We start from the raw sequence: 19,131 nt of genomic DNA on the forward strand, positions 1-19,131 counted from the left end.
TACCTTGCCCACACCCTGGATGCAGGTTAACAGTGTTATTGTTATTCCACCTGGCGGTTAAATGATTCTTAGCTTCTTTAGCATAAGAAAGGGAATGGACCCATGGAGAAGCCACTAGGCCACCCGCCTGGAACATTTCCCAGGAGGCAGGGAGCATTCAGGTTCTGATTCACACACAGCACTCCTGAGGTCTGCCACGCCTGATCCGGGACACATGGGAATTCCTTACCTGGGGCAGCACGCCGCCCCCAGAGTCCAACAGCACGGATATCACCACACCAGGAGTCAGGGGGGAAAAGCTGCTCCTGGCTCCCTGGATTGTGTAGAACTGAACAGCGTTCTTGCACAAGGCATGGTGGCATGGACAGAGAGCACTATAGGCTGGGATAGATCCACATCTCTCTTCCCAACACCGGGTCTCAGTCTCACCGTTTGTTTGTTTCAAATCTCACAGGTGTTCAGATGATTGAATGAGATAAAGATGTGAAAGTGTTGGGCAAACTGGAAGAAGTTGAGCCTTAAGCCAACTCCTCTACCTCTCCCGGCTCTTTGACTCCTGGCTGTTTCCCCTCAGCCTATAAACAAGCTCAAATCTCTCCCATCCCAAACACAAAACGATCAAGCCAACCCTCCCATCGAAATGCCTCTTCCAGTTAACTTCCAAGTGTTTCTCTCGTTCTTACAGATCTCTGAACCAGTGGTCTACCCTGGCTGTCTCCATTTCCTCATTTCTCAGCACTTGTGTCGATCTGACCTCCTCTCAGTAAATAAGGCCTCTTCCTCCTTTGGTGGCACCCTTAAGTGACACCCCATTGTGTATCTGCCCTTTAAAGGCAAGACTTTATGCCCACAGCTCCTCTCCAATCTCAGGGAATAACCTCCACCCTCACGGTTTCAACTACCAAATCAGCCTGACCTCTCCCACAAAAGTTAGTATCCAAGTATCTGCCTGCCAGGCAGTTCTCTCTAGATATCCCAGGGACACTCCACACTCTGCATATCCAAGACTGAACTCATCCTCTACCTCCATAGCTGTCCCTCCCTGAGCTGTCCGCATTACAGTCTGCTGGAAACGAGTGAGTCATTCTTGATTCAGCCCTTTGACTTCTCCAATCACCCAGTCCTATCTATTCCACCGCCTTAATAAGCATGGAATGCCTACCTCCATTCTCGCTGGTATGTGTTCCAGCCATCCTTTCCATCCTGAACTGCTGCAGCAGCCTCCTCACAGTCTCTCGTTCAGGCAAACACATTCTCCAATCAGCCTCCAGAATGAACTGTCTAAAATGCACTCCTATTCAAAATCCAGCAGAGATTCCCCTGGCTTCTGGCTGCATGTATATGTCCAAGACACCCTGCATCAATCTGTCAATGCACTCAGGATTCTAAAGGACCATGGAGAGCCCCAAACTTCAAAAGGCAGCCAAAATCCCCAGAGTAAGGCAACCCACCCTGGCAAGGGAAAACTATAGGGAGAAAAAGAGCAAGTGAATATTTTCAGAAATTCCCTGCTACAGACGTTTTGAGAATGGAAAGAAAAGAATTTGGACAGAGATGGGAGGACACACTGAGTCACTGGGAAAGGCTTGAGCATGTTTATAGGCTGCCAGAAAAGGAGAGAGGGAGTAGAGCAAGCCCTGAGAAGTTCTGGAAGGCTATTGATTCTCCGCAAATGATGGTTCTGGGCTGGGCTGCTGTGCATGCTGGGCCTAGCCTTTTCCTCCTCTGATCCTACTCACTCTGTAAGACCCAACCCATGATCACAAGCCTCCCAGTAATAGATAACAGATAGGTGACAGCGTCCCCAGTACGCTGTAACTCCACTTTCCACAAAGACTGTTTCTAACCTCCTCCATCCTCAAAACCCCCATCCTTTCATGACTTCCTCTCTGACCATCATCACCTTACCTCCTATTTCACCGGGGGAGAGGGGGATGCCTACGATCAAGAGGGAATACCAACGACAAATTCACCCACACCTGCATCCAGTGTTTCTTCCTGACTCGTTTTTGCCTCCTCCTGAGAGAGTGCTAACCCTGCACAAGTACCTCCCGTAGGTCACTGCTGTTGCCAAGGCAGGTAGACACTTTTTTAGGCCTTATCTTCCTAGTCCTCTCAGCAGCATTTACCTCCCATTCTTGAAACACTTTTCTGTTAGTTTGATAACTTTCTTTTGGAATCCTTTCTCCTTTTCTTTTTACTCTTTCTCAGCCTATCATGGATGCTTCCTCTGTCCTCTAAATGATGTTTTGCCCCAGTTTTACTGCGTGTGTTTTTAAATTTGTCATCTATAAATACACAGGAGTTGAAGATGGGCTTGGGAAAGTCTATAAATTCCTTACACTTAAATGCAAATATGTTGTCAGGAAGAAATACAGCTTTTATCATCTTCACAAATGTGTCTGGGACCCCTCCAAAAAGGATAAGATCATTGGTTCACATGCACTCCCCCAGCTGACCTCACCCACCATCTGTGTGGACGTTAATAACTCTCCAGCATATACCCACAGCCCAGTTCTCTCTTCACAGACTCTGGGCCATAGTTCCCTGTCACCTTCAAATGATGTCTCACTGCTATTTCATAAATTCATTTACCCAAAACTCAACTATTGCCCTGTTTCTCCAAACCAGCTGCTTTCACAGTCTTCTCAACCATTGCAAAACATACTGTTACCCACCTAGCTACTTAAGCCAGAAACCTGGAGGTCATTCTTCCCTATCCAATACTAAATCCATCTTAAATCCTTCCACATCTCTTCATTTCTACTGCCACTAGCATAATCCAATAGTGCCTTAGCCCCAACTCATTTCCCTACTTTCACCCCTTCCCCCTTCCAATCCATTCTCACATTACAGCCAGATGTATTACTGAGTGTGACTTGGAGTACGGCTCTTGATGAAGGCTTTCAATTGCTCTCTATATCACTGAGAATAAAGTGTGAACTTCTTTGACCTGCAAGGTCCAATGTTGGATATGGCCTGTCTACTCTCCTCCTGGAACTCCTCCACCTTTACCCTCCTCGCACCCCCAGATCTCCTCCCCTATCTCACCTCATTCCAGCCACAGTAGGCCTTCTTTCAGTTCCTTAAACACACCAAGCTCTTTCCTGTCTCAGGACTTTTGAGAAATCCTTCTTTCTCTTCCCTTTTTTCCTTGCCCGGCTCACTCTTACTAAGTTTCAGCTCTTGGCTTAAGTGCGAGTACACCAATTCTTGAGAAAAGGCCTTCCCCAGACCCTCCTTCTGTATTTTCTGATAACTTCGATTTATTTTCTTTATAACAATTATTACAATTTTAATTGTCTGTGAGTTTATGTGTGTATTCAACATACATACATAGACTCCATGCTCTGTGAAGATGAGCACCAGAGGCAGCTCTGGATTTTTTCTAGAAGGGGCTTGAAAGTGGCAATCTTTTTGGAAGAGGAAGTAATAGTTTGTCTTGAGGTTGTGTTTGCATGGCACTCTACTAAGATTTTTGAGAGTATCAGTTTTGCGTTTTATAAATGGGGCAAGGAATTTTGGAATTATGGGGAAGGGGCACATAAAGCATTCCCTTTGTCTTCCCCAAGACACCTCATGTTAGTGCTACTAGCAGACACTGCGTTTGTCTGACTTATCCCTGTAGACCCAACATTAGAAAGTGGGGCATATGGTTGCCTCTCAAATATTTGTAGTCTGGTAAGTGAATAAGATGAATGAATAAATTTACATTCTCAAACATCATCTCCTTTATATACTTACCCTGACTCCCAGGCTAAGCATCGGCTCTTCTGTGTGCCCTTTTCATTTCATTTACAATTTTGAATAAGTAGTGTCTGTTTAATGACACAGTATAGTGTCTGTGTCTTCCATTAGTCCATGTCATAGTCATGGTTTTTACTGGACAGCTCTGAATATTTTATGTCATTTGATCATCACTGCACATGCCAATACTAAAAGTAGCAGTTACTATCATCTATATTTTTTATAGATGAGTAAACTTTACATGTATTAAATCATTAAATCTTTAGAGTAATCTTAGGAAGTAAGTACTATTATCTCTATTTTTACAGATGAAACTGAAGAAAGCTTAACATTTCATATTATGGAATAGAAAAAAAAGTTAAATAACTCACTCAAGGCCACAGAGCTAGGAAACAACAGCACAGCCAGGATTCAACCAGGCAACCTAGCTCCGGGGCCAAACTCTTCACCAATATGACCAAATTAAGCCAGAGGGATTATCTTCTGGGACCTAGACTCTGGGTTATTTGTTTAAGCATCCAGGGGCTGAGCTCCTCTTGAGCAAGGACCTAACTCACACATCCTCAGGCCCTAGCAGATTACCTAATACATGATGATACTCAATAATAAAGATGTCAACTAAGTAAATAACAAATTATTATTGATTTTCACAAGTACTATCTCAGACTACAATAGAATGTATGATTCCTATCTTACAGAGACGAAAAATGAGATTCATGACCTCACAAGAGGAAGTGACTTTAACTGTCCTTTTGACTGACTCCAGCCCTCTTTTATATTTCTTCTGCTGCTTCCATAAAAGGTTAGATTAAGAAGACTTCACCTTAAGAAAAGCTTTTTTAAAAAAACACCATAGCACTCAGTCTTTCCCAGAAAAAGTGGCCATTAAAAGTATTTTATTACGATGTTTGCCTAACAATAAGCTCTCTCTTGCCTTTAGCTCCTCCTAAACCATTATGTCCCTATTTAGCTTGAACTCCATACAGGTCTCTCTCTCTCTCTATTTCTCTCTCTCTCTCTCTCTCTCTCTCTCTCTCTCTCTCTCTCTCTGTGTGTGTGTGTGTGTGTGTGTGTGTGTGTGTGTGTTGGAACAGGGAGAAAAGCTGTGAATCAGATGTCTAGAAATCAGAGTCCAGGAGCACCACTGAGTAGTTTCTGTTGCTAAGCAATGTAATCCTTTTTCCCCCTGGCTCTTCAACAAAGCAATAGCCGTGGTCCAGCATTCTTCTCAGGCTGTAGTGCCCTAGGATATGATGTGTCACTGAATATTGTTTACTAATTCGCTATTTAGGACATAGGGTTCCTTCTGGAGGAGTGCTCACTTTTGGCATATAGCCAGTCATGTGCTAGTACACTAGTCCTCCAAGGGGGGGGGGGGGGGGAATCCATGATTTGTTGCACATGCCAATTTTGTGATGTAAATACTCCCCCCTTTGGTGAATTTCAAGCTACCAGCAGTTTAAGCTGCTCACAAAATTCCTGAAAATTTAACAATCTATTCTAATGAGCTGACACAATCTGGCTCCAGCACACTGCTGCTTGTAGTAAATCCCTGAGTGGATGGGAAGAGGACAAATATAAGTAGCCCCTTATGGTTTCAGGGGCAAGGCCTGACTCATATGCTATTACAAGAAATTTCCTAGTGTTTAAATGTAACCTCTGATGAGTAAAGAGCAATTGTATTGCAGATGGGAAAAACGAGGTTCAAGGCTTAGTCTTCTTAGAAGTAATGTGTTTATTTTGTTGAACCCCATTTTTAATGGAAATTATATTACCCACCTTCACAAAATGGTTGATTATCTAACAAATACTTACATAGCACTAATTACCTGCTAGGAATGAGACACACCAGCAAGCCAGGACAAGTGGAATAGGAAAACTGAGACAGATAAGGAAACAAGCCAGGAGAGCAATTTACAGCCCCTACAGAAGGTCACCTCCCTGGAGATAGCATCTAGGCTTCAGTTGAATTTCGATTCCAGACCCAGAAAAACAGCAAAACCAGGTCAGTGAGACCAGGACCAGCTGCAATGGCTAATGACCTCCAGCCCTGACACTGACCAATCGATGAAGACCATGACCCTGAAGGAGCACACCTAGAAAACTGATGAATATTCTGCTGAAACCCTCCCCTGAGACCTCCCCTAAGATTCCCGCCTTCAAGAAAAAGATAAACCCTCAAGACAAAGTACCCAGGGCTCACTCTCCCTATAGGGAGCAGCCTGTGTCATTCCCTTTCCCCTCTTCTTCCCCCATTTCTTCCCTCCCCACAGGCAAGCATCTCCTAAACCCTAAAAAAACAAACAAAAAAAAAAAACCCCACTTAGCTTGCAACCAGGGGAGCAATGGGCAATGGCAGCTCATTCCAGGCTAATCCCCTGAACCTGCTCCCAAGGCTCCCTTTGCTCTGACTTCCCAGAGAGCTGAGCCCAGCAAAGTCTCTCCTGATGCTTCTTCTGTGCTAAGTCCTTTCTTGTTTCACTCTCCCCAGCTTTCATAAATGCTCCCTTCTCAGTCACTTGTTGTGAAATTTTTCCTGCATGAAGTCAAGAATCCACACACTATTGGCCAGCCCTAGGCAGACCCACAGGGGGCCAGATCCCCTTTTTGGTAGCAATAACTGTTTAGTACTTTACAAACTTACTTATTTAATTTTTATAACAACACTGAGTGGTAAGTACTATTATCAACTTAAAGATGAAAAGACCAAAGTACAGAGAAATTAACTAAACTATCTAAGGTCACACAGCTACCAAATAATAGAGCCAAAGTTTGAGCCTCATTTCAGAGCCCATGCTTTTACCCTTTAGGGCCCCAGTCAAAGCCAGTCACCTATTTTTATAGAGTTTTATCAGAACAGGCATGTTCATTCATTTACATATTGACATGTCTGCTTTTGTGTTACCACAGCAGAATTGAGTAGTTGGGATAGAGACCACATGACCTACAAAGCCCCAAATATTTGCTATCTGGCCCTTTACAGAAAAAATTGGCTGACCTGTGCTCTATGGTGTCCTGCCTGTTTGTATGGGTGAGACAATAGTTATTATTAGGAGCCGAGTAGTCCCCACATTCACGCTGGCTCTGAAGTTGCATTTTGGGCCAATAATACAAATGAAAAATAATGTCAAGATTGTAACTTGCCCTAGCTGGTTTGGCTCAGTGGATAGAGTGTCAGCCTGTGGACTGAAAGGTCCCGAGTTCGATTCCAGTTAAGGGCATATACCTTTGTTGCAGGCTTATCCTCAGTGGGCCCGTGCCCTGGTCAGAGTTCGTACAGGAGGCAACCAATTGATGTGTTTCTCTCACATCGATTTTTCTCTCTGTCTTTCCCTCTCTCTTCCACTTTCCCTAAAAATCATCAATGGAAAAATATCCTCTGGTAAGGATTAACACACACACACACACACACACACACACACACACACACACACAGATTGTAACTCTAACCTAACAGTTGTACTATAACAATGGTGTCAATGAAATAGCATTCAGGTATAACCTTCAGTTACAAATGACCCATGGAAATGTGTATTAGTGGAAACATATATCTGACTTCATGTGACCCCAATATCTCAGAGATGAAATTAATTTGGAGATTTTTCATTCCAACCTTTGACTCTCCACTTGGAGATACTGTATTGGGTTTCTGAAGTTAATGCTGTAAATCCCTTATGATCACCCCTTGAGTGCTGCAAAATGATTCCCTTGGATAGACCTGGGATTTCTGCACAGCAGAACAAAGGCACCTCTTTTGTGGGGTTCAGGTAGCAGTTTACATCTACAACCTGTCTTTCTGTCTCCAGGCAGCCTCACCGTGTGGCTATTTCAGATATCAAGCAGACAAGTTCCTCAAAGCCTATCACTCACTGGCCTCCTGTACAGTCGTTGAAAACTTTCCTGACCTTTGCAGCTACTTCCTGTAAGCCTCTCAGGGACGACTAGTCACTTGTGACCTATTTTCAGATCTGGCAGTTCTGGCTTCTAGAGCCAGCGAAGAACAAGCCCAGCTGCAGGTGGTCGAACGTTTCCTGTGCTCTCCTGGCAGCAAAAATAGAATTGTTCAGTGACATGCCTGTAGGTAGTAGCTCTGACAGGCTCCTGATCACCTCTCTCAGGCCAGTAGATTGTCATTGCACTGTGAACCACACAGCTCAATATCTCCAGAAGATCACCAGAAGGCTGTTTGTTATCTTCTGTTTGCTAAAGACAGTTGTTTCCTTATACTAGTAGTAATAAAGAAAAAGAACCCATTTGTTCTTATTGTTGCTGTTTTTTTTCCCCTCTCAAAGCAAAGATGCTTCATCAGAATTGGTAAACTAACGCAGTATTGATTGAGCTCCCATGTAGAAGATTCATTGTCAAAGAATGCCTTTCATAAACATTTCAAAACGAAGTTGATCCAAAACATCCCTCCATCACGAGGTTACCTTAATGTAATACAATCTGGAAGCAGAGTACAAACATCTTGAGGTTCTGAAAATTCCCCAAGAGCTGCAGGCAGAAAGCAAAAGAGAACGATGTTTCAAGATGGAGACCACCAGAAACATCTTGCTGTTCCCAGGAAGTTCTTCCTCACTAAATTCCTTAAATGTGCTTAAATGGTTCATATTACCGGGAAAGACAACCAAAATGAAAACTCACGGAGCTTTACTAAAAGTTTCCTTTATAATCTTTTGAGCTCATATGATTTTTAGGGTATCTTTAAATAAATTTATAAACTTAGTTTCATTTTTTGAATAATAATAAACTTAAAACTCAGGACCCTGTTACCTATAAGGGAGTTCCCATAAGGCTGACACCTAATTTGTCATTAAAAAATCACTGATATAGGCCTACTTCTACTACTCTGATTGATCCCTGACTCTTGCAAGGAGGGCCAAATTTACTGGAAAAAATATTAAGAATTTTAAGCCTCCTCCCAAATTTATTAAAACTATAGGCTCATTTATAAAACAAAGATCTCTAATATTCCTCCAAGGATTACCTAATAATCCTTTCTTGGGTTCCTGAAATACTTGATTTTATCTTTTCATTAGAAATCATGTGTTCCAACAAATAAAAATCATGCCCAGCTCCACCCTCCTCCATACCAATTCAAATAGTCACAGAAATAATTACAAGCTCCAAAGTCATATTTAACTTTGCATCACTTATTACTGACTAGTGGCCTGGTGCACAAAATTTGTGCACAGGGTGGGGGTGTCCCTCAGCCCGCTTGCACCCTCTCCAATCTGGGAACCCCTCCCCCCATCCCCCCCATCAGTATAAACTGGCAATTGGACTTCCCTCTTGCAATGTAGGACCACTGGCTCCTAACTGCTCACCTACCTGCCTGTCTGATTGCCCCTAACTACTCTGCCTGCCAGCCTGCTTGTCCCCCAACTGCCCCCCCACCAGCCTGATCACTCCCAACGCCCTCCCCTCCTGGCCTGATTGCCCCTAACTGCCTCTTCCTCAGCCCTGCCACCATGGCTTTGTCTGGAAGGACATCCAGAAAGTCTCCTGGTCTAATTAGCATATTACCCTTTTATTAGTATAAATCTGTGGCCTCCATGAAGTCAAGAATTTTCTTGATGTTGTTCATTGACTAGAAAAATAGCCACCAGGTAGCATCCACTCAATAAATATTGAATAAATGAGCCTATAGTTTTAATAAATTTGGGAGGAGGCTTAAAATTCTTAATATTTTTTCCAGTAAATTTGGCCCTCCTTGCAAGAGTCAGGGATCAATCAGAATAGTAGAAGTAGGCCTATATCAGTGATATTTTAATGACAAATTAGGTGTCAGCCTTATGGGAACTCCCTTGTAGGTAACAGTTTTCTTTTCTCTTGTTGCCTTTAAGATTCTCTCTTTGTCTTTAATTTCTGGCCTCTTAATTATGATGTCTCTGGGCATGGACCTGTTTGGGTTATTCTTGTTTGGGGTTCTCGGTGCCTCCTGAACTTGTGTGACTTTTTCCTTTATCAGGTTAGGGAAGTATTCTACCACTATTTCTTCAAACACCTTCCCTATGCCTTTCTCCCTTTTTGCCTCTTCTGGCACATCTGCTATTTATTGTTACATTTCACATTGTCCCACAACTCCCTTAAGCTGCCCCTCCTGTTTTTTAATAGATTTTTTTTCTTTTTGGTTTTCTGACTGAGTGATTTTTCAACCTTGTCTTCTAATTCACTGATTTGATCCTCAGCTTCCCCTGATCTGCTGTGTATTCCTTCCAATGTGTTCTTTTTTTGTGTTATGTCATTCTTTATCTCAGCCTGTTCTTTTTTCATAATTACTATATTTGTTTTCATGTTGTTGAGCATCTTTACCATCATTCCTCTGAACTCTGTTTCAGATAAATTTCTTATCTCTGCTTCATTTATCTCTTCTTCTGGAGAATTCTCTAGTTCTTTCATTACCCTCATTTTGGCTTTCTGTTTGGGTTGGTGACTATGTATTAGGTAGATCCTTTACACCTCTCAATCTCTAGTGAAGACTGTTTCTGACTAATTATATCAGACATAGACTCAAAGCCTCCAGAAAACCGCCTCCACCTACAGACTAATAGGATTCCGACTTGAATTGCCCCCCAGGCAATCATCCTCAGATGTGGCCAAGAACTTTTTTCAACAGAGTGGAGAAGCTGCTTCTGCTTGGAAACTAATTATTATTTTTAATGTCTTAAGTGGCCTCAGGGGTGTTTCCCAATAGAGTGTGTCAACTGTCTTCCCTCCAAGGCAAGGCAAACGTCTATGTGAGAAAGATGTCCTCCACTGTGTGAGGAATGACTCAGCCCAAGAAACTTGGGGTGTCTGCCTTCTGAGTGCTATCCCCAAATCCCCTGTCCTCTGCTCTCAAAGCTCCAGTCCACTTCACCGTCCCTCTGCCAGAGCACCGGGTGGGTGGTTCCATGAGGAGTTTTGTGTGTTTACCCTTTGAGAGGGTGCCTGAATTTTCAGCTGTTACTTTCTGACAGATAGCACCCCACTGCCAGATGCTATGTGAGTACCTTCCTCAGTTTTGGTGTGTCAGCTGGGGAACGCAGCTTGGGGACTAGATCCCAGAATTCTCAGTGGCAATCCCTCAAAGCTGAGTTATCTCTCTGAGACTTCAGTTGCTGCCTGTGGATGCCCGGCCAGCCCCTCCTACCAGTCTCTATGCGGTCTCCACTTTTGGTCCTTGGATATCAGGGTTCTCTCCTGCAAGTTTTCCATTGATTATTCAGGAAGTTTTTCTGTATTTTAGTTGTAATTCCAGTTTGTTCCTGGGAGCATGTCCATGCAACATCCACTTACTCTGCCACCATTTTTAATCCCTCTATCAGCGATTTTTATCCAGTGTACTGCAATTATTATTAAAACATGCAGTACCTGTCCTAACTGGTTTGGCTCAGTGGATAGAGCATCGGCCTGCAAACTGAAAGATCCCAGGTTCAATTCTGGTCAAAGACATTTACCTTGGTTGCAGGCACATCCCCAGTAGGAGGTGTGCAGGAAGCATCTAATTAATGTTTCAAACTCTCTATCTTTCTCCCTTCCTCTCTGTAAAAAAAACAATAAAATATATTTAATAAATAAATAAATAAATAAATAAAACCTGCAGTATCTGACTATTTAATCAGAGCACTGACCTCTTTTCCCTTAGATTGTTAAATAAAAAATTGACAATAGCCAACACAACAATAGCCATCTATTGTGATTGCCCTATCTTGAACCATAATTATATAAGTTTTATAATAGGGTTGCATCTGATTGGTTAATTCTTGATATCAGAAATTCTTATATGCAAGTACTTTATAGTGTGGACTTTTGGTGTAAGTCTCCCCAAATCCCAATATTTATTTGGAGGATTGGTCCAGGATTTTGGACTAAGGTTCAATATTTAATTGTCCTTCATTAAATTAAATCAAAGTTTCTCTACATTGGCATTATAGATATTTTGAGCTGAATCATTCTTGGGGTGGGGGTGGGGCTGGGAGAGGAAGGGAGAGGAGGCTATCTTGTGCATTGTAGGATATTTAGCAGCTTCTTGGCCTCCAATCACTAGATACCAGTAGCTGCTTCGCAGTTTAACACCTAAAATGCATTTAGACATTGCCAAATGTCCCCTAGAGGACAAAATTGCCTCTGATTGAGAATCATTATCGAGTAACTGACCCCCATCATTCTTTCCAGTAACTTTAAGAAATATCAGAAATTCATCACGATGGATGGATGGATGGATGGATGGATACATACATGCCTTCATACTTTGCTAACTTGAGATGAATTAGGACATCTTTGCACTTGGTGTCAGTCCCTAAAGAAGAGATGCTTCCATGTAAATATTTCCCTGCTGCTCAAGTCACATGTTAGCATTCTTTTCTTCTCATTTTTACAAGGAAAGAATTTCCTGATCTATTATTTCATTTGAGCCCAACAATCCATTAAAAGGGAAACCATTATTGCTCCAACAGATATTTAGATGAAGAAACTGAGGGCCATGGAATGAAAATAATCAACTTCAAGGCTAAACTCCAAATTCAGTGCTGCTCCTCTTCCTGCTATGGAAAGCTTGCTTCTGTCTCCCCCTCGCTGTAACCCTCATTGTAATGGGTAAACATTAGGGATGGAGTCGTAAGGATAATGATGCTCTTCTAAAGTGCCAACACCTAAAATGGCATTTAATCTAGTCAATGTCTAGAAATTGGATTACCCCTACCCAGAGTACATTGTGCTTTAATCTAATTAAGCTCACAATTTTCCATTAGAGCTAACTTCCTATTTACAGGGAATGCAGGAGAGAGAGGAATGAGTTAGACACTAGTAAGGAACAATCAATCAAATCCAGAAGTGGGGACAGTCTACTCTACAAGAAAACTGTGGTCTGAACTCTTCCAAAAAGTCAGCATCTTGAAAATAAACATTAAAAAAAAAAAAAAAAAAAAAAAAAAAAAAAAAAAAAAAAAAACATTTAGGGACGATGTTAGATGCTTGTGGAAAGTATTTTGGGATAAAGCACCGTGATAAAGCAAATGCATCAACAAAAAAAACCAACAAAGGTAGGTAGATAGATAGATAGATAGATAGAATAGTAAAATACTAACTTTAAAATATTTTTAAAGTATGTTTTTATTAATTTTAGAGAGGAAAAGAGAGAGAAACATCAATTATGAGAATCACCAATTGGCTGCCTACTGCACACCCCACACTGGCGATCGAGCCTGCGATGCAGGGTTCAACCTGGGACTTGAACCCTAACCTCCTGGTTCATAGGTTGATGAGCAACCACTGAGCCATGCCAGTAGGGCAAATATTTTATTTTATTTTTTTAACATATTTTATTGATTTTTTTACAGAGAGGAAGGGAGAGGGATAGTTGAAAACATCGATGAGAGAGAAACATCAATTAGCTGCCTCCTGCACACCCCCCTGCTGGGGATGTGTTCAAAACCAAGGTACATGCCCTTGACCAGAATCGAACTTAGGACCTTTCAGTCCGCAGGCTGATGCTCTATCCACTGAGCCAAACCGGTTTCAAATATCCATTTGGCAGGCAAATATTTTAATGGATGATGCATAGAAGAATCCACAGATCATTTAGGATGGGGGCTCTATGGTTATGCTTCAAGAACCCCATGAGCTCCCCACAGCTGTGAGCAACATCCTGTGTGCATAGGAGCTCTGCTTTTTTTCTGGAGAGAGGGTGTATAGCTCTTATCTAACTTTGCCTAAAGGGTCCCATGACTCCAAAAAGCCTGAAGCTTTGGTGTGTCTGGAGATTTTAGGTCTCATGGCCACAGAGGTGTGAGAACTTTGGACTTCTAAACATTTCCCTGCTGCTCAAATTATATGTTGGAGATGGCTGCCTAAAGTCACAGGATCTTAAAACTGAAAGGAGACTTAGGAATGATCTAATTCAACCCTGAAGACAAATGCTCTGAAATAGGCCTGCCCGTTTACTTAGTGGTAAAGGCAGAGGCAAAGTCTAGGTCTCATTCCCAGGTTACCACTCTGTTTATTGAAAAAGGTCAGGCAATTTACTTAGTGATAGAGGCAGAGGCAAAGTCTAGATCTGATTCCCAGGTTATCACTTAACTTATTCAAAGAACCAGCCTTGTCTGTCAGTCACTTGACCTCTTCTACTTTCTATGTAGACTCGACAAGCCAACAAACATCCTTAGGCAGGTCACACAGCCCACCTACTCTGATTCCCCCACTCTTTCCTTCTTTGATAAACCCTCTACTTGCTTACCTGGTTTACTCCTCACCTGCCACATGGTCTCCTCGGGGTTCCACTGACACAAGCAGCACACACACAGTGGGGCCTTTGCTCTGCTGTTCCTGCAGTGCTTTTCCTCCAGGTACTTGCTTCGCTAACAGCCTCACCTTCTTCACATCTGCCCAGGTCTTTCCACGTGACTGACCACCTGTTTAATACTGCAGCTCCCTCCCCACCACCCCTAGCGATACTCTGTCTTACTGCTTATTTTTTCCTTATCAACTGTCACCTTCCAACAACCTATACAATTTTCCGTTTATTCTACTTTTGTTAATTGTTAAAGTTCCCCAATAGAATATAAGCTCGACAAGGGCAGAAGTCTTTGTTTTTTGTTTTTGTTTTTGTTTTAAATATATTTTATTGATTTTTTACAGAGAGGAAGAAAGAGGGATAAAGAGTTAGAAACATCGATGAGAGAGAATCATCGATCAGCTGCCTCTTGCACAACCCCTAATGAGGATGTGCCCACAACCAAGGTACATGCCCTTGATCGGAATCGAACCCGGGACCCTTCAATCCACAGGCTGATGCTCTATCCACTGAGCCAAACCGGTTTTGGCAGAAGTCTTTGTTTTATTTGTTGATATATTTCAAGTGCCCAGAGCGGTGCCGGGCACAGAGAAGGTACTCAATCCTGGAAATGTTGCTCTCTGCAAATCAGGACTTAATTTCAACTCGTCTTAATAAAGAAGACCACAAAGAGGAAAAAAAGATATGTAGGAAATGTGGGGTGGGAATTATGCTGGATGTTTTCATTGTTTAAAAGGTTGCATTTGCCCTAGCCGGTTTGACCCAGTGGATAGAGTGTTGGTCTGCAGATTAAAAGGTCCCGGGTTTGATTCCAGTCAAGGGCACATGTCCAGGTTTCAGGCTTGATCCCCAGTAGGAGGTGTGCAGGAGGCAGCCAATCAATGATTTCCTCTCATCATTGATGTTTTTTCTTTTCTTTTCTTTTAAAATATATTTTATTGATTTTTTGCAGAGAGGGAAAGAGACTTAGAAACATCGATGAGAGAGATACATCCATCAGCTGCTTCTTGCACACCCCCTACTGGGGACATGTCCACAGCCAAGGTATATGCCCTTGACCGGAATCAAACCTGGGATTTGGGTTTGATTTCAGTCATTAGGTCGACGCTGTATCCACTGAGCCAAACCAGTTTCAGCTCATCATTGATGTTTCTATCTCTCTTTCTCTCTCTCCCTTCTTTATATATATATATAGTTGGATTTAAGCTTTGGTTTGATGAATGGGTATAGGACTGATAGTTCAGCCCTATTTTGCACAATATCAGCTAGCTCTGCTCTGTACACCAAACAGATTAGCAGTATCTCCTCCCGCTTGAGGGCTTATATGTTGCAATTCTCTTGCAATAAGTTCCTAAATATTTTGTATGTGAATGACTTCCTAATAAGGTGTTGATTTACTACATCACAGGCATAATCAAGAGGCATCAATTCAGGTCTTTCAGGATTAAGTTTAAAGCTCAAAAGCTTAGCTTCTAAGCGTGTGCAGGAGGCAGAGGAACATTTACACACAAGCTCGGACTTGCAGCTGTGTTTGTTTAAGCCCACACCCCCCCCCCCTCCCTTTGCGTTGGGCCCACTGGGTTTCATCTTGTTCTCAGTGTGAGATTGAAGAGTGCTGAGCGCACAGTGGGGGTTCTGTGATGGGTTCCATAAACAGTCCCTCTTCAGTTTGTTTGTTTTCTATTTTTTTTCTCTTTTCATTGAATTTATTGGGTAGATGGGGGTTAACAAAATTATACAGGTTTCAGGTGCACAACTCCACAGTACATCATCTATACACGGTACTGTGTATTCACCACCCCAAGTCAAGCCTCTGTCCACCACCATTGATCCCTCTTCTACCCTCCTCCGCCTTCTTTCCCCCAGCCTCTTACTCTGCAGTTTCTAAGCTTTGGAAAGAAACCCTGATCTAGTATTTAGGAGATCCACTTGCATCTTCAAGTGGGGATGTGGATATCCATTGCTAAATTTGACCAGAAACTAAGGCTAAACTTCAGAGAGGAAAGCATGTCAGCTGAACACTCCGAGTGTTTTGCTAGCAACACTTCATTGTAAACATGTGTGTATCATCTTACCAAGACCTCAAGTTGTAGATGAACAAATGACTGAGTGGTAAGGGATTTTGAAAAATTAGGACAAAATGTGGCCAGATATTCTTTCTCCACCCTCAGCATATTGCATACCTGGGCCTTTCAGAAAGTTTTCTCAAATCACAAAATTCTTCTCATCTCTGTGGAAAAATCTCATGCTTTTTTCAGTGCAAGGTTACCTGAACCATTACTGGTCTCCATTCATAGTGGCAAACCATTGCCACTGCTCACATATTTCTGGTTAGCCAGACATAGGAAAAGAGGTTCAATGAGAGGTAAAAAAAAAAAAAAAAAAAAAAAAAAAAAAAGCCTTCTTTTGTGTGGTGTTGTCATCATTTGTGTCATTCATCAAAGCGCTATTTACCAAAAGACTGCAGTGTTTTAGAATAAGCCAAGCACTAGAGAAACAACAGGACAAAAACATGGCTCCCATCCAAGAGTTTATAGTCTAGTCTAGCCTGGCCAGTGTGGTTCAGTGGTTGAGTATCATCCCATAGACCATGAGGTTGCCCGTTGGATTCCCGGTCAGGGCACATGTCCAAGTTGCAGGCTCATTCTCCACCATGGGGTGTGCAGGAGGCAGCCAGTTGATGTATCTCTCCCATTGATGTTTCTATCTCTCCCTCTCCCTTCCTCTCTCTCTCTCAAATCAATAAAAACATATTTTTATAACAATAAAAGGAATGGCAAATTGCCCTGGCTGGCTAGCTCAGTTGGATAGAGCATCATTCCAATATGCCAAGGTTTCAGGTTCAATCCTGGTCAGGGCACATACAAAAGTAACCAATGAATGCATAAGTAATGTGACAAGTCAATGTTTCCCTCCTCCTCACCTCCCCCACTTACTCTCTCTAAAAATCAATGGGAAATATATCCTTGGTAAGGATTAACAACAAAAATGCTCAATAATTTATTCATTTAGTTTTTTGTCCAGCACAGAGTCTTTATTTTACATGTCATTTCCAAAGAGGACAGTTTGTAAGTCAGCGGTCAACAATTTCTAAGCGAGAAAGTGACAGCAAAGGTAACTGGCTCAACTCCCTCTGTCTACACCATGTACATTTCATGTCTGAGTACCTTGTGTGTCTGGCTTAAGTGAAGGTAAGGCAGTGTAGATGGTGCAAACAAGAAATCTGTGTCCTGTGTTCAACAATGGCTCTACATGCATCACGCAAAAACGTACAACCTGAAATGTTGATCTGCAACCGAAGTTTCCTCAAGCAAAGATGCGTGTGAACAATGACCAACACATACAGAGCAACTTGGGCAGAGAGAATGGATGATGTCGTGGGGCAGCGAGGTTAGCGCACTGATCAAGAGCCCCAAGCAGGAGAAGCCGTGCCAGTGGCAGAGCAGGCGCGGAGGGTGAGCAGCAGCCACCTCCCTCCACCTTCAGTTCCTTCCTGCCTTCACTCTAGGTTGAGCAGCTCCGCGTCAAAGATGAGGGTGGCACCGGGAGGGATGACACCAGCGTGGCCAGTGGCTCCATGCGCCACATCAGTGGTGCAGGTCAGCTCCGCCCTCTGCTCCAAGCTTATCTGGGCTGCACTCTCTTCAAAACCCTGGATGACTTCCTGTTTGCCAATTCTGAACTTGAAAGGTTTGTTTCTGTCCCTGGATAAATCAAATTTCTTTCCATTTCGGAGCATTCCTGTGTAGTACACCACACACGTCTGGTCCTTCTGGGGGAATGTCCCTTCATCTCCCAGGGAGATGGTCTCAGTCTCCTTGCCCATTGTGTCCCACCGGCCTGCCTCCGAGAGTCCCAGTGCTGCCCTGACCCTGGCTAGGCTCGCTCTGGCTCCAGATCTCTCAATGAATATTTGCTGACATGAATAACACCAATGATTCTGTGTGATCTGAAAGAAGCCTACTTAATGTCAAAGTCTCCTCTAATCATTAAGTCTGAGAACCAATTAAAGTTTTTAAAATGACTATCAATCCCGATATGGTAGAATTAGTCTTGAATTCCTAAATTTAATTCTAAATATTGTCACAACCTGAGGAAAATGGTTTAGGCACAGATACCAAGGTAAAAATAAATAAATAAATAAATAAATAAATAATCAATATATATATAAAAGCCTAAGTGACCGGCCAACACAGAAGCAAAAATCATATGCATGAAAACATGCAACAGAATGATGAATCTTAGAGGGAAGGGGGATGGCGAGAGGGTGGGAAAAAATTAACCAAAGATCTTATATGCATACTAGAGGCCCTCGGCCTGGCCTGTGCCCGCATACTCAAGGACCTCTCGAGGGATGTCAGACTGCCGGTTTCAGCCCATTCCCCATAGGCCAGGCCGAGGGACCCCACTAGTACATAAATAAATAAAGGAGGAGGGGGCACCCTCTCTGTAATGCTATCCTGCTATGTTGTGTAAGTGGTATTGTATTAGGTCTAGTAATAATTAATGTCGTTTTCTAATACTTTTTTAAATCGAATTTATTTAAACAATACAACAAAATTTAATCAACAATATAGTTGCCGTTGTTTTCTACTATTTGTGCCCAACGCTCAGGAAGCATTTTAATCCCTCTGTTGTAAAATTCTTGTGATTTTGATGCAAAAAATTCGGTCAATGCATTTTTCAGGCATTCTTCATTATTAAATTTTTTTCCAAGAAGAAAGTTTTGCAAAGAACGAAACAAATGGTAATCGGAAGGGGCAATATCAGGAGAATATGCAGGTTGAGGGAGAACTTCCCATTCCAACTGGCGCAGTTTTTCAGCAGTGATTCTTGCAGTATGCGGTCATGCGTTATCGTGGTGAAGAATTACGCCCTTCCGATTAATCAGCGCGGGTTCTTTTTCTCTTAAAGCTTGGGCTAACCTTTCCAATTGGGCACTATACACTGCACTTGTAATGGTTTGGTTAGATGGTAAAAATTCATAATGAAGAATTCCTTTAAAATTCCACCAAACACACAACATCACTTTTTTCGCATGCAAGTCAGGTTTTGGTGTGGGCTGCGGAGCCTCATTTTTGTCCAACCATTGAGGCTGCCTTTTCATA

The 19,131-nt window shown here is 42.5% G+C and overlaps 1 protein-coding gene across 1 annotated transcript; it reads right to left on the reverse strand.

Moving 5' to 3' along the window:
- Positions 1 to 17,315: 17,315 nt before the first annotated feature.
- On the reverse strand, positions 17,316 to 17,886 carry LOC311616907 (peptidyl-prolyl cis-trans isomerase FKBP1B-like). The gene has a single exon (XM_084872847.1). The coding sequence runs from the start codon at positions 17,847 to 17,849 to the stop codon at positions 17,523 to 17,525; it is 327 nt and encodes a 108-aa protein (XP_084728973.1). The 5' UTR covers positions 17,850 to 17,886; the 3' UTR covers positions 17,316 to 17,522.
- Positions 17,887 to 19,131: the final 1,245 nt, after the last annotated feature.

This window comes from Pipistrellus hanaki, assembly GCF_964339955.1.
Source record: "Pipistrellus hanaki genome assembly, chromosome: 2".
NCBI lineage: Eukaryota > Metazoa > Chordata > Mammalia > Chiroptera > Vespertilionidae > Pipistrellus > Pipistrellus hanaki.